At 45.1% G+C, this 16,387-nt stretch overlaps 1 protein-coding gene across 3 annotated transcripts in view; it reads right to left on the reverse strand.

The window, feature by feature from the left end:
• PHTF2 (putative homeodomain transcription factor 2) overlaps nt 1–16,387 on the reverse strand; it is an 80,136-nt gene that overhangs the window by 52,238 nt on the left and 11,511 nt on the right. Inside the window, exons 1-2 of one of the 3 annotated variants that reach the window (XM_058190311.1) lie at nt 14,352–14,539; nt 3,448–3,523 (exon numbers count right to left, since the gene is read on the reverse strand). In XM_058190311.1, the coding sequence (XP_058046294.1) occupies nt 3,448–3,492 (45 nt within the window). In that variant the 5' untranslated portion in view covers nt 3,493–3,523; nt 14,352–14,539. Of the gene's footprint in view, nt 1–3,447; nt 3,524–6,603; nt 6,623–14,351; nt 14,540–16,387 lie in introns of those variants that run through there. The other 2 variants (XM_058190310.1, XM_058190309.1) reach the window with 2 other exon arrangements.

The following is a 16,387-nucleotide window of genomic DNA, read 5'->3' on the forward strand; positions in this document are numbered from 1 at the left end:
CCGCCCTGAGTCCTTCGGGAGAAGGGCGGTATACAAATTAAAACATTATTATTATTATTATTATTATTATTATTATTATTATTATTATTATTATTATTATTATTATTATTATTATTATTATTATTTTTTGGTCCTAATTAAGAAGAAGTAAAATCCAGCTCCTGAATGGAGAATTTCTGCAACTTTTTCTTCTCTTCCTTTTTCCTATCATCTTAAAAAATAATAATAATCTAGGAATAAAGAAAGCCCTACTACAACTTGATGTAGTTATACCAGGCTGGATTAGAACTGACCAGCCAAATTTCAGGAAATTTCTTGCGATGTTCTCTCTCTAAACTGCATTAAATGGATTCTAGTAACCAATAAAAGGAGAATTATTTGTAGCTCAGGGTTGAAATGAGCACAAATCCTTGGTGTTCTCTGAGCTTGGTGGCTTTCTTGCAAACGTTTCATTACCCAACTAGGTAACATCATCAGTGCTAGCAGGAAAACAACCAAATTCAGAGACCACCCAAGGGATCTAGTAAATAATTTGTGTTTGTACCTAAGCGTCAAGTTCACCCTTAAGCCTTAACACAAACAGATGACCCGTCTGCCCTTTAAAAAGGCATTTCTGAATTTGTGTTCCAAAAATTCAAACGCACGAATAAACTCCAGCCCAGTAAACGGGATCAAGAAAGAGGAGACAATGACTGTATTCATATATGAATAAATGTGCCCAAGGCCACTGTGACCTACACCCATGCATATTTCTCCAGTAACATTTGAAAAACTAGGATCCTGAGGGTGAGCTCAGTGGCAAGTTATTTTCCACATAAAAAGGAAAGCGTTGCCAGAGATATCTTACTGCACCTAGTGCCTCCAGACATTATAAAAGCTTTGAGGAACCAGAGGATAAACCTGGATTATTTTATTTTTTAAAAAAACTCCTCAGATATTAGTCTCAAAGGTGCTTTTTTCAGGAGGCAACTGGACTTTGTTTTTGTTTTTTTCTTTTGAGGATGTTTCGCTTCTCCTCCAAGAAGCTTCTTCAGCTCTGACAGGATGGTGGGGGAATGGAAGGATTGATATTCCTTGCAATCAATCTGGTCATTTGCATCCTTTTAGAGAGTCGCTGAGGCCGCTTGGAGGTTTATCTGTGTCCTCAGGGTCACCTGAGCGGTGCAAATGGTTCCTGTAGTCTGCCATTTTTCCACCTGTCTGCAAGGACTATAAATTCTTCCGTTCCCCACTATCCTGTCAGAGCTTCTTGGAGGAGAAGCGAAGTGTCTTCAAAACAAAAACTAAAATAAAATAAGAAAGTCCAGTTGCCTCCTGAAAAAGCACTTTTGGGACAACCACCATGGTCTGAATGACTGAGAATCTCTACAGACTTTTAGCGATACCATTTGGAATGAACACCTTTGGAAGGGTGTGGGAGTAGGAATGGATTTCCAGAGGAAAAAATGCAGACTACAGGAACCATTTGCACCACTCAGGTGACCCTGAGGACAGAGAGAAACCTCCAAGTGGCCTCAACGACCCTCTAAAAGGATGCAAATGACCAGCTGTCCGCAAGGAATATAAATCCTTCCATTTCCCCACTATCCTGTCAGAGCTGAAGAAGCTTCTTGGGAGGAGAAGTAAAACAACTTCAAAAGAAAAACCAAGTCCAGTTGCCTCCTGAAAAAAACACCTTTGGAACAACAACCATGACCTGATCTTTATAGACTCTCAGATATTAGTGTGACTGTGAATCCCTTCCACACACAAGCTTAGTTTAGTAACAACTAATCCTGGAATAGTTCAAGTTGCAGGACAAGATACTACAGGTAGATGCAGGATCCAATCTGGGTCGGTCAGCAGGACCAGAGGTTTTTGTCTTCCGAGTTTTCGGACTCGTGCTGGAGCCCATCTTCAGGGAATGCACTACCAGACTCTGTGGTCTCTTCCCAAAATCCCCAAAGCTTTAACCAAAGACTATCTACTGTTGACCTCACTCCATTCCTAGGAGGTCTGTAAGGGGCGTGCATAAGAGCACCAGCGTGCCTACCGTTCCTGTCCTAATGTTCCCTTTGGTTGTATCCAATTCGTATGGTTATTTCATGCTTGTACTTATATATATTGTTGTGTTTGACAAATAAATAAATAAATGAATGAATGAATGAATGAATGAATAATAAATAAATAAATAAATAAATAAATAAATAAATTTATTTCTCTCTTGCCCCAGTGTCCTGTTCTCTAAATTAAATTAGTTTAGCTAGGTGTTGTGGTCCGCCGGCGGCCAACAGAGCGGGCAGCAGAGTCGGATAGTGAGGAGGTTGGGGAGGAACATGGGCCAGTCCTGGGGGCAGGGGAAAGCTCAGACGAGGGCTCTGCGTCGGAGGCAGAGAGGGAGATAGACAGCAGCGAGGCAGAGGAACAACTGGAGCCCGTTCCCAGTGTGCGCATGCACAGAGCTGCCAGAAGACAAGAACAACTAAGAAAGCAGGGCCGACTCAGGAGTAAAGCCACACCTTGGAGGTGATTGGCCCCTCCCATAGGAAACAAAAAAGGAGCAAACGGGGGAGTGGGCTTTTGCAGGAAACAATTTGTTCGTTCAGTTTTTTCAAGAGTGGAAAGTTCTGTTCGTGATCCTAAGAGACTCTGTGCCAAGTTTTGCCTTGCCCTGCATTTGGAAACTAGTTATCTGGCAGCTTTCCAAGCGAGATAAGGTTTGTGTTGAGAAATATTCCTTTGAAAAACTGTTTGGACAAGCCTTGCTGACTGTGAATGAAAGGAATTCACAGCCATGTAAATAAAAATGGTTTTGCCGGGGCCAAGACTCTGCTTCCTGCTTTTTAAGGTAGCCTAGGTCAGAACGCTAGAGTTACGAGAGAAATTCCTTGGGAATGGGTTCCAGCACGAGTCCGAAAGCTCAGAAGACCAAATCTCCGGCCCCGTCGACCAACCCCGATTGGATCCTGCAACATTATCCCAGGACACGCGTACTCGCCTTCAACTACTACAGGTGATCGTCGATGTTGACCACAATTGGGCCCGAAATTTACGTCGCTAAGGTGAGACCATTGTGGAGTTTTGCCCCGTTTTGCCACCTTTCCTGCCACTGTCGTTGAGTGAATCACAGCAGTTTGTTAAGTCAGTGACCCGGTTGTTAAGTGAATCTGGCTTCCCCATTGACTTTGCCCGTCAGAAGGTCGCAAAACGGGGTCGTGTGACCCCAGGACGCCGCAGCCGTCATAAAAGTGAGTCAGTTGCCAAGTGCCTGAATTTTGTTCATTTGACCAGGGGGATGCCGCCAACAATTTTAAGCGCAAAGATCGGTCAAAAGTCACTTTTTTTTTGAGTGCCGTGGTAACTTCTAACGGCCACTCAATGAACTGTTGTAAGTCGAGGACTCCCTTTAAGCCGGCCAGGCTGTAATTTGTGTTAGAACCATTATTTCGCACTGGAAAAAAATCTTACCTTCTTCTGGTACCAGACGATAGCATCTGTTACTTTGGAAGCCATTCTGGGGCGTCTATACCGAAGTCATTTTAGGCTGCGGAGAAAAGACAATGCACAAATTTAAACCTTAGAATTCCAACTACAGCAAACACGATGTTTTGGCTTAAATCGGGATGGCCAATTAATCTGTCAAATTTGTGGTCAGTGAGTATTTTAATAGTGGTGACCACGACTATTTAATCCATGTTCAAACTGTTGTGACCCAGGCCCAAGTAGGTAGTAGTAAACTCAGTCAATTTAAAAACAAACAAACTTTACTAGAACAGCTGAGAATTAACTCATTCTCAGCGTAGTCCAAGCTAAATCAAAGCAAATTCCTCCCTCAGTCTTATCACCAACCTTGGTCTAATTAGGCAAACTGCCAAAGGCTTTTCTTGGCAAAAGTTCAAAAGCAGAAGACGCCGACAAGAAATAAATGCAGCAAGACAAAGAGGAAATCTATCAACATTGTTTTCCGACAAAGAGCCCAAGAGCCGTTGCTGGTCTTTTAAGCCTTATGGGAGGGGCCAATCTTCTCTTGGCCCTACTCCTGAGTCGTCCTCTTTGCTTTAGCTGCTCTTGCCTTCTGGCAGCTCTTCTCATGCGTGCATTAGGAACAGGCTCCTTCTGTTCTTCTGCCTCTCTATTGTCAGCCTCTGGAGGCTTCGGAGTATGCACATCACTCCCCGATGGCCCTGGCCCCACCTCTGCCTCCTGACTCAGAGCCCTCATCTGGGCCTTCCCCAGCCTCCAGGACTGGCCCATGTTCTTCCTCAACCTCATCGCTGTCCGACTCTGTTGCCAACTCCGAAGGCTGCTGGCGGACCACAACATGAACGAAGCCGATTGTGTCATACAATTCTACTTGTTTTTCTAGATGATGTTTATTTGGTTCCTATTTCACAATGTTCTTAAAGGATGGAGACTTATCAAGAAGAGATCCAGTTTAGTATCAAGGAGAAATCTCCTGATACTGAGAACAATTAATCGGTGGAATAAACTTGCCACCAATAGGTGTGGGTGCTCCATCACGGGAGGCTTTTAAAAAGAGACTGGACAGCCGTTTGTCTGGAATGGTGTAAGGGAGGGGTGTTAAGGCCCATGGACTGCATCTGGCCCAAAGGGTGCTGAGATCTGGCCTGCAGGGACCGGCTTGGAAACAGCAAAGGATCGGCCCGCGGTGCCTCTGCTAGCAAAAACGGAGGATGTGTGTGTGTGTTTGAAGCTTCTTCTTTCCAATTATGTGACACAGTCAACTCCTTCTACTTCCTGTTCAGGAACAGAGAACTTCAGATCTCTGAAGGGCTTCCCAAAAAAACCAAGTAACCCGTTTCCTTTGCAATAAACAGCTGTGTTGCTAATAAACACAAGATCTGCTCTGCAAATGAAACCTGGCTTGGAACCAGAGCTAGGCGAATGCCGATCTCCCTAAATCCCTTCTCCCCACATGATTCTTGACGAAGGTATCTTTTATGTACACTGAGAGCGTATGCACCAAAGACAAATTCCTTGTGTGTCCAATCACACTTGGCCAATAAAAATTCTATTCTATTCTATTCTATTCTATTCTATTCTATTCTATTCTATTCTATTCTATTTCTTTTATGTACACTGAGAGCGTGTGCACCAAGACAAATTCCTTGTGTGTCCAATCACACTTGGCCAATAAAAATTCTATTCTATTCTATTCTATTCTATTCTATTCTATTCTATTCTATTCTATTCTATTTCTTTTATGTACACTGAGAGCGTGTGCACCAAGACAAATTCCTTGTGTGTCCAATCACACTTGGCCAATAAAAAAAATAAAAAATAAAAATTCTATTCTAGTAAGGAGTGTGGTTTGCTGGCAGTTTATCGTTTATTTATTTATTACCATTTATTTACTGTCATTATTTCTTGAAACTGACAGCAAACTTCTCACTAGCACTGATGATGTTACCTAGTTGGGTAATGAAACTTCTGCAAGAAAACTACCAAACTCGGAGAGCACCAAGGACCCCACGGTTCTCCTCCTCCTCCTCCTCCTCCCCACTCCCTCCTAGCATTGATGATGTTACCTAGTTGGGTCATGAAACGTCCCGCAAGAAAACGAGCAAGCTCAGCGAACACCAGAGGCTTCTCATTTCAACCCTGGGCTACAAATGTTCTCCCTTAGTGGAACCACATTATTTTCCTGAGATGTGCCATAAGCATCTTTAAAGGCAGCTGCACAGTCCTAATGATTTCCGCTCTACTGGAAAATATAGATTGGGAGAGAACAAGAGGCTAAGTATTTTTCTGGATGGTTATTTTGCAGCGTCTCAAATCTACATTTCGTGCCCGTAGAGGAACGACCTTCAGAAGGTTGCTGAACGGACAGCTTCTGGCAATAAGTCCTACTCACGTTCCCCAGGCCTGTCTAAAACATCACAAAAACATCACTTCTCGGAGTGTTCCCCAGACACAAGATAACGTATCACTACAGGGACGAGAGAACTATGCACAAATGTACAGATTATTTTTAAATAATCGGCGCAGTCTGTTCTCGGCGGCCTTCGTTCGTCCCACATCTGGGGACGAGCTGAAATTTCAAGCCCGTGCGACCGACCCTTCGCATCGAAAGCGAAGATCACTCAGTGCCCTGGTCAAAGAATCTACAAGTCAGACTTTCAAAAAAGAAAAAAAGTAAACAGTTGGAGAATGCATTTCCATACCCAATTTTATTCTTAAAGGTAACGGTTCCCCTCGTACACATGTGCTAGTCGTTCCCGACTCTAGGGGGGCGGTGCTCATCTCCGTTTCAAAGCCGAAGAGCCAGCGCTGTCCGAAGACGTCTCCGTGGTCATGTGGCCACCATGATTCAACGCCAAAGGCGCACGGAACGAACGCTGTTCCCTTCCCACCAAAGGTGGTCCCTATTTTTTCTACTTGCATTTTTTACGGGCTTTCGAACTGCTAGGTTGGCAGAAGCTGGGACAAGAAACAGGAGCTCACCCCGTTACACGGCGCTGGGGATTCGAACCGCTGAACTGCTGACCTTTCGATCGACAAGCTCAGCATCTTAGCCACTTAGCCATTCTTTTCTTCGAAAAGTGCCCCCCCCCAAAAAAAACCAGATCAGCCGTCAAACCATCCCACAGCTGGCCATCTCACCTTGCCAATGTAATTGTTCCTAGGCACACCTCTTTTCGTTCTCTCTCGCGCTCTCTCTCTCTCTCTGTGCGCCACAAGCAACTGAAGTCTCGAAGGGTTAGAAGCCGAAAATAATAGAAAAGCTTCAGGAGGCCCGAGAGGAAGTGGGTGAGCAACAGGTTGAGCGCTCGGAGAGGAAAAATGAAATTTTATTTTATAAGTGGCAGATGACACAGCTGCAAAGAATTTTATTTGAATTTTTTTTAAAAAAGAAGGTGCGGGAATATTTATTTAGCTGTGCGCAGAAAACGCACAGGGTTCCTTGAACCCTGACACGTGCAACAGTAAACAAATGTTAGCGTGAAGGCATTTCAAAATGTACAGTAATTGCACCAGGTGTAAACCTTAGCAGAAAGAGCAGGTTAGTTTACGATTGCAAAATGAAAAAAACAAAACAGGACTCTGGTAGCATCTTTTCTGACTGCAGGTAGTGCTCGACTTATAGCCGTTTGCTGAGTGACCATTCCAAGTTGCAACAATACTGGGGGGAAAAAATGACTTATGACCGATTTTTGCAATTACGGGTAGTTCTCGACTTGCAACAGTCCCAAGTGAACACGTTCCAAGTTACAACGCCACTGGAAAAAAGTGACTTACGACCGATTTTTCACACTTACAGCCGTTGGAGCCTCCCCACGATCAACATGCAGATGCTTTGCAAATTGACTCATATTTACGACGGTCGCAGATCCCTGCGATCTTCTTTTGCGACCTTCTGACAAGCGAAGTCCACGGGGAAGGCAACCGTCAATTCACTTAACAACCGTGTTACTAGCTTAAGACGGCAGTGATTCACTTAACGACCGTGGCAAGAAAGATTGTAAAACGGGTCAAAACTCTTAGCAAGAGACAACTTAGCAAGAGAGAACGGTTGACTCAATTGTGGTGGTAAGTCAAGGACTATCTGCACCAATCGTGCCATCAGAATTTATTTCCAGGAATGCCAGATTCACTTTAACGACCATGTTACTAATTTAACGAAGGCAGCAATTCGCTTAACGACCTGTGGCAAGAAAGGTCGCAAAATGGGGCAAAACAAAAGCCAGATTCTCTTAACAACTCACTTCGTTCAGCAGTGGAAATGTTGGGCTCCCTTTGCCGTTGTAAGTTGAGGACTATCCATAAAACTTTCTAATTAAAAAAAAAAACACCGCTGCATATCTGAAATTACTTGCACGGAACATTCCGCAAAAACTTTAAATGTTTTTTTGTTGTTTTTTTTAGGACGATGTTCTCCAAACCGGTTCGCTCTGAGTACGCGGAAATTGCAATTCCCACATTTGTGGTCAGTCGTGGTTACGGACTCACGCTTTGTGGGACGTCTGGCGTTGTAACTCAAGCTCTTGTCAAATCTACAGGATTGGGGGAGGTTGTTTCAGGTGGCAAAATCAGGAGTCAGCATGAAAACCTCTGGCACAGAAACTCTTCCCCTTCAGCAGCTGGATCCGTGCATTCCTTTCCTTACCGCTAACACTGCGCCTAGCCTTAAGGACACAAACATAACTCTTAACCCGTTACAGCCAAAGGTATCCGTAGCTTACCACTTTTTCCCAAAGAATTCCAACCGGCTGTGTAATACGACAAGTTGAAACTGACACAAGTAAAGAGCAACAGCGCGTAAGGCTTCTTTACAGGAAGTCCTCGACTTACCACCAATAATTCGGTTGCTAAGTGAAACATTCGTTAAGCGGGTTTGCGGCGTCCGGGGATCGTGTGATCAATCCCTTTCTGCGACTTTCTGACAAGCAAACTCAACGATTTTAGATCGGAAGGGACCTTGTAGGTCATCTAGTCAACCCCACGGGATTTAAAATTATGAATTTAGTGGTCCCCGAGGTCCGAAAGGTTGGGGACCCCTGCTTTAGACAATCCCTAAAATATTTACATTTCATTCAAACGCACACTTTTGCACATTAGCCGTTGAATTTTTTAAGTGTATTGGCCGACCATGAAGTTTGTGCTGATTTTTAGAGCACACCCCGAGCAACATTCCCGAAGACAACATGTCTCTAAGTGGTTATTTCACCCAACAAAAAGTTTCTCTTAATCTACGTGCAGCACAGAGGTCACATTGTTCCAGTAGTGGTACAATGAGTTTTTCCTAAAGTCACAAAGACGGTTTTAACGGTACAACCAAATCCTCCTCTGCTTAAACATCAAAACGTTTTATTATTATTATTTTCTTTCGGATGTTTAATTGCTTCTCCAACAATTAAAACCATCCTGTTGACAAAAGAGATAGCTCCCGGGTCTTTTTCGGCAGCCGTTGGATTTCCTTCCCTTAAAGATGAGTCATTTTAATCCGGAATCCTGATCTCTCTGTATTGCTGAGTTCCAGATTTTGTTTGTCCAAAGCTTACCTGATTTATTCATATTTACCTGGCTCTTGCTCTGGTTAGATCCTTTGCCAAATAATTGGAAAAGTCAAATGTTTTAGTCAAACATTGGTGAGCAATGAAAACGTTATGGTTTTTTCATCCTTGGCTTGGCCTGGCTGTATGTGAACAAGTCATTACAGTTCATTTAGTGACCATGGCCCCAAGAACGAGGGACTTATGATGGTTTTTCACACTTATGACCATCGCAGTATTCTCCTTGGTCACAAAACGAGGACACTCGGCGACTGACTTGTATTTATGACAGTCAAAGTTACCATGGCGACACAAAAAAGTGACTTATGACTATGTTTCACACTTACGACCATCGCACCATCCCTCTTGGTCACAAAATGAGGACACTCGGCGACCAACTCCTATTTATGACAGTTCATTTAGTGACCGTTTGAAATCACCGCGGGCCTGAGAACAAGGGGCTTATGACCGTTTTTCACACTTATGACCATTGCACTATTCTCCATGGTCACAAAATGAGGACACTCGGCGACCGACTCCAATTTATGACGGTCGAAGTCACCATGGTGCCACAAACAAGTGACTTATGACCATGTTTCACGCTTACGACCATCGCACCATCCTTCTTGGTCACAAAATGAGGACACTCATTAGGACTGGCTCCTAATTATCATGGTCAAAGTCACCATGGTGCCACAAAAAAGTGACCTATGACGGTTTTTCACACGACCATCGCACCATCCCTCTTGGTCACGTGATCAAAATGAGGACGCTCGGTGACCGACTCCTATTTAAGACAGTTCATTTAGTGACCGTTTGAAATCACCACGTACCGACGCCTGGAGGCTCAGAGGGCTGAGATGGTCAGCCATGTCCAGGCCATGATGCAGTCCCACTGGAACAAGGCCCTCCGGCTCTTCGCCACCAGCGGCTCTTCCCTCCAGCCTTTGCCCAAGTGCAACATAAAACATAAAAAAACCACCAAAATTTTCTTGCGGGCCACCAGTTGGCGACCGCTGTTCTAGTCCAAACTCCTGTTCAGTCTTTTACATTTCAGTATAAGCCTTATACTATTTTAGACAAATGGTTGTCCAGTCTCTTCTTAAAAACCTCCAGTGATGAGGGAGGGAGGGAGGGAGGGAGGGAGGGAGGGAGGAAGGAAGGAAGGAAGGGAAAGAAGGAAGGAAGGGAGGGAGGGAGGGAGGGAAGAAAGGGAAGGAAGGGAGGGAGGGAAGGAAGGAAGGAAGGAAGGAAAGAAGGAAGGAAGGAAGGAAGGAAGGAAGGGAGGGAGGGAGGGAAGGAAGGAAGGAAGGAAAGAAGGAAGGAAGGAAGGAAGAAAGGAAGGAAGGAAGGGAGGAGGAGGGAGGAAGGAAGGAAGGAAGGGGGGAGGAAGGAAGGAAGGAAGGAAGGAAAGAAGGAAGGAAGGAGGGAAGGAAGGAGGGAAGGAAGGAGAGGGAGGAAGGAAGGAAGGAAGGAAGGAAGGAAGGAAGGAAGGAAGGAAGGAAGGAAGGAAAGAAGAAAGGGAAGGGAGGGGAGAGGAGAGGAGGGAAGGAAGGAAGGAAGGGAGGGAGGAAGGAAGGAAGGAAGGAAGAAGGAAGGAGGGAAGGAAGGAAGGAAGGAAGGAAGGAGGGAGGAGGAAGGAAGGAAGGAAGGAAGGGAGGGACGGAAGGAAGGAAGGGAAGGAAGGAAGGAAGGAAGGAAGGAAGGAAGGAAGGAAGGAAGGAAGGAAGGAAGGGAAGGGAGGGAGGGAGGGAGGGAGGGACGGAAGGAAGGAGGGAAGGAAGGAGGGAAGGGAGGGAGGGAGGGAGGGAAGGAAGGAAGGAAGGGAGGGAGGGAGGGAGGAAGGAAGGAAGGAAGGAAGGAAGGAAGGAAGGAAGGAAGGAAGGAAGGAAGGAAGGAAGGAAGGAAGGAAGGAAGGACAGCATAACAGAATAACAGAGTTGGAAGGGACCTTGGAGGTCTTCTAGTCCAACTCTCTGCTCAAGCAGGAGACCCCCAGACCATTTCACACAAGCGGCTCTCCATTCTCTTCTTAAAAACCTCCAGTGTCGGAGCACCCACAACTTCTGGAAGCAAATTGTTCCACTGATTCATTGTTCTGTCTGTCAGCAATTTTTTTTTCTCCTTAGTTCACAGTAAGCTTTTTGGGTGAAAGCCACTCAATGGTCGAGAAGATTGTTCATCCCGAACGCTAGTTAGAAAAAAAAGGACTTCCTGGGTGTCCTTTGCCAGCAGTTCCATGAATAGCAGCATTTTGTCTGTACAAGCAACGGCTTTGTTAATTGACTTGAAACCACGATGCTAATTTTCTTCGCTCTGCCATATTTAAGTCTATCCCTCTACTGTGTTCATTATGCGTATGATGCATCAATCATTCTCGGCTAACATTTTCCCATCTCTGGCATTTAAAAACAGAACAAAACAGTATGCGACTTATTAATGCTGTAAGCAATTTAGACAAGACGGCAGACGGTGGAAAATATCATAGAAGAAACAGATAGGGCACGCGGAGTTTTCAAGAAACTACAGACTGCGTTACAGAAAATCAAAGCTGAATTTGAAACAGCACTCGGCGAGCACGATAGGCGGAGTTGAACGCGGGCATAAGTCGCTTACTGGACTTACAACAGTTCGTTTAGCGACGGTTCGAAGCTCTAACGCAGGGGTGTGAAGCTGGATTTCTTCAAGGGCCAGATCAGCATTGTAGTTCAATGTGGTTGTAGTTCCGCGGGCCAGCCGGGAGGGGGGAGGGCGGGGGAGATGGGATGGACGCTTCCGGCAGCACCCTGCCGGCTAAAACAGTGCGCGGAGGGGCTGTGTGAGCCCCCCCCCCACGCCCCGTTTTCAGCCTGGACAGTCCCCTGCAGGCCGAAACAGGGCATGTGGGGGAACATGAGCCTCCCCCCCCCGCACCATTTTGGCTGCCACGGGCACTGCGGGGCGGTACTTTGCTATTTCCAGGCAGGCCCCGCAGGCCAGATTTAAGCACCCTACGGGCCACATGCGGCCTCTGGGCCTTGAGTTTGACACCCCCACTCTAACAGCACTGAAAAAAAGTGACTTATGACCGTTTTACGACCGTTGCGGCATCTCCAGGGTCACGTGAACAAAATTCAGACGCTTGGCAATCGGTTCATATTTATGATGGTTGCCGTTGTCTTGGGGGGGCGGGATGTCATGTGATTCCCCTTTTGCGTCCTTCTGACCAGCTGTTGTGCCTCGTCCGCTTTCCCCACAGCCGGGGCCTTCTTATCTGCTTCCGAACGCTGAGGAATGTCCTAGCATGCCTCCCGGCCCCAGCCCTGGCTCCATGCCCAGACAGGCTGAGGAAGAAGAAGCGCCTCCAGCCCCCAGCCCTGGCTCCATGCCCAGGCAAACGGAGCAACTAGACCCCTCCCCCTCCCCCACAGCATGTGAACCTGAGGAAGGTCAATTACCAACAGCTGCCGACTGGAGTGACCCTCGCGTCAGAAGACTTGATAGGCGGAGGCAACAGAAGGAAGGGAGGGGCAGGCCTGGATAAGTGCTGAGTCATGGAGCCACACCCCATGGCCTATATAAAGGATCTGCTTTCTGGCATTCTCTGAGTCAGGCAAAGTCTAAACATATCTTGCTGAAGTCACTTTCTGGTCTCCTGCCTGCCTTGAGAACTTTGCTAGGACTTTGGCAGAGCTGCAGAGGCACGCCTGATTCGGATTTCCCTGACCCGGCCGTCAGCGGAGGAGTGGGACACGACACCAGCAAAGATTCACTGAGCAACCGTGTGGCTAGCTTAACGATCGCAGCGTTTCGCTTAACAACCGAGCCAAGAAAATTCATAAAATGGGACGACACTCGCTTAACAAAGGTCTCGCTGAGCAACAGAAATGTTCCGCTCAATTGTGGTTGTAAGACAGGGACCGCCTTTATTAGGGATGGCTAACTTTTTTGTTGACGTGTGCCGAAAGTGCGCACGACAGCGCATGCCTACACCCATAATGCAATGTGCACGCAACACCCCCACCCCACCCCGGGCATGCACGCGACCCCCCCCTCCTGGGACCAAAAACAGCCCATGGAGGGCGGGCTGCAACCTCTCGCGCTCTCCCCTGCCGTTGCACATGTGCATGTGACCCCCCACGCATGCCCATGCAACCTCCCCCATGCATGCATACATCTCTCCGGCATCTGCCCCGCCTCCCACGCATGCGCAGCAGAGTCCCGAAAATCAGCAGGCCAGTGGGAGGTGCGCCCGCATGCAGGGCGGAGCTGAGCTGAGCTGGGCGACGGCGCACATGCCAGCAGAGAGCACTCTGCGTGGCCCCCTGTGGAGGACTGGATCCCCGGGGCCTCTGGTGGCTCAGCAGACTAAGTCTGTCTGTTATTAACACAGCTGCTTGCAATTACTGCAGGTTCAAATCCCACCAGGCCCAAGGTTGACTCAGCCTTCCATCCTTTATAAGGTAGGTAAAATGAGGACCCAGATTGTTGGGGGCAATAAAAGTTGACTTTGTATATAATATACAAATGGATGAAGACTATTGCTTAACACAGTGTAAGCCGCCCTGAGTCTTCGGAGAAGGGTGGGATATAAATTCAAATTAAAAAAAAAAGTTTTGTTATTAAATACACTTTTCTCCATCGCTAAAATTCAAATTATGGTCAACTCCCGATTCTACGCCCAACCCTCAAATCGAGCGAATTCCAAGCTATCTTGACTTCTAACACAAAAGATTTACCGTATTTTATGAGCACGTTAAGTAAACCCTGTTTCCCTTTTCGTTACAACTTTGTTAAGTTAAGCTTTTCAAACGGCCTATGAATCCATTCTAAATATAAATGTACACAAATAGCTCTCCTTCTCTTGTACGGTGTCCAAAACCTGCTTTCAGATTATAAAATGTTGCCAAACCAGCCAGGACTGTGTCCAAAAAAGAATTTAGATTCGGGGAGTTTCATTGCAAAATCATCCGCAATAACAACTTTTTATTTTTTTCCCCTCCTCATTCGGGACATATTTTTGCAAGTCTATATTTGCAACTTTCCTCATACAAGAACTGGGTTCGGCTAAACAAGCTGAAATGCCAGGTCATAAATTATGTAGTCATAGACAAGAGGGATTCCATTCTTCATTCACATGATCCTTGTTTTGTAGGAAAATCTAGCCAGCCCGTTTTGACCGATGCCGCCCTGGAAAACACGCACAATAATATTTTCCCACAGCGCCCGAAACGGTTGAATTTAAGAAACACCACAAGAAAAAATAATCATCATCATCAATGGGGTAATCTAAGCTGACGGCAAAAAGAGGCGATGAGCAGAAGCGGAATTTCTATATATAACTATTATTTTTAGAAAGAGACGTTCCAAATAACTTACTATTCCCAACACTTAATTCTTCCTGGAAAAACAAGCTGGTCTCGGATTGCCAAAATCCAATGCACACGGTTCAGTGCTCGAGTGTGTCTACGCATCAGGACTCAAACGATGGGAGTTTTCTTTGAGAAGTCTTTGAGAACTTGACATGGCAAACTCGCCATAGTCAACTCGCCACAGTCAACTTGCCACGGGAAGTAATATGGAAGAAATAGTGGAACAGAATCTTTGAAGAAAGGATGCCAAAAGAGCGACAAAATGAAATGTTGAATGACAAAACTTAAAATAAATAAATAAATGAGTTTAAATAATTAAATCAAACTGTTGAATTGTCCCACATTGAGTTGGCCATCGTGAGTCAGTTCCAGCCAATTGTCCCATTCCGGGCTACAACTGTCTAGTCTAGTACATATTTTAGTCTAATAGCCATAGTCTTGGTTTCTCTGGTTTAATGAAAAAAAGGACTAGGGGAGAGATGTAGTGGTGGGTTACTAATGGTTCTCTTCGGTTCGGGAGAACCGGTAGCGACAGCAGCAGGAGGCTCCGCCCGCCTGCCCAGACGTCATCAAAAACACTCCCAGAGAAAATTAGTAATTACTAATTACTAATATTTACTTGATTATATATCTAATAACAGAAGCAAGAATTGTTTTTGCACAAAATTGGAAAACAGAGGAAATACCCCTGGAAGGAGAAGTTATCAAAAAAAAAAATTTAGATTGTGCAGAAATGAATAGGTTAACTTTGATGATCAAAGAAAGAGAGGATTCAGAATATTTTAAGATATGGGATCAATTTTACCATTGGTTAGAAAAAAGATATGAATAAGTAAATTGATAAACGTGTAAGAAAATGGTATAACTTGATGAAGGTATATTTTATGTACAGTGAGAGCGTACGCACCAAGACAAATTCCTTGGGTGTCCAATCACACTTGGCCAATAAAAAAATCTATTCTATTCTATTCTATTCTATTCTATTCTATTCTATTCTATTCTATTCTATTCTATTCTAGTCTAGTCTAGTCTAGTCTAGTCTAGTCTAGTCTAGTCTAGTCTAGTCCAGTCCAGTCCAGTCCAGTCCAGTCCAGTCCAGTCCAGTCCAGTCCAGTCCAGTCCAGTCTATAACTAGAATATTGAATTAGTGGAAAAAACTGTAACAGATTAAATTCAAAAGCAAGGAAGAAAACATCAAGATGTCACACGGAAGAAATGACTGATGTATTAAATGTTTGTTGGTTTATAAATAAAAAAATTTATTCAAAAAAAAAACACGTTCTGCCCATGCGCATAAGCACCACACGCTCCCAATAGCGAACCTGTAGCGCCGGGATTTGAAACCCGCTACTGGAGAGATGATAGCAGTTTCGCAAACTTTGAAGGACATTCCCAAAGAAGCGGAGGTCCACCTATTCTCCAAAGCACCAGAAGGCAGGAGAAGAGGCAACAGATGGAAACTAACCAAAGAGAGAAGCAACTTACGGTAGAACTAAGGATGAATTTCCTAACGGAGAAAACAATCAACCAATGGCATAGTTTCAGAAAGTTGTGGGTGCTCCATCACTAGAGGCTTTTAAAAAGAGACCGGACAACCATTTGTCTGAAATGATACAGGGTCTTTGCTCGAACAGCGGGTTGGACTAGAAGACCTCCGAGGTCCCTTCCAACTCTTATTATTCAATGTTTCTCCTTAATTCCAGGTTGCTTCTCTCTTTGGTTAGTTTCCAACCATTGTTTCTTGTCCTGCCTTCTGGTGCTATGGAGTTATAACAGAGTGAGGGACAACTGACACAAATTCTCACACACACACACACACACACACACACACACACACACACACAAAAAGCCAGCAGAAATCTATGGTTATCACAAAAAAATTCCTGCTGGAACCAGAATAGAAAGAGAGAGGGGGGAAAAAATGTTGTCCGCTTGAATTCTTTTGCTTTATAAAGGTCAAAAACAAGAACGTGGAAGGCGTTTGAAATTCCTGAAGATCTCATTTCTGGAATTAAAGAAGTAGAAGAAGCCCAAATCCGATAA

The sequence above is a fragment of the Ahaetulla prasina genome, chromosome 7 (assembly GCF_028640845.1).
Source record: "Ahaetulla prasina isolate Xishuangbanna chromosome 7, ASM2864084v1, whole genome shotgun sequence".
NCBI lineage: Eukaryota > Metazoa > Chordata > Lepidosauria > Squamata > Colubridae > Ahaetulla > Ahaetulla prasina.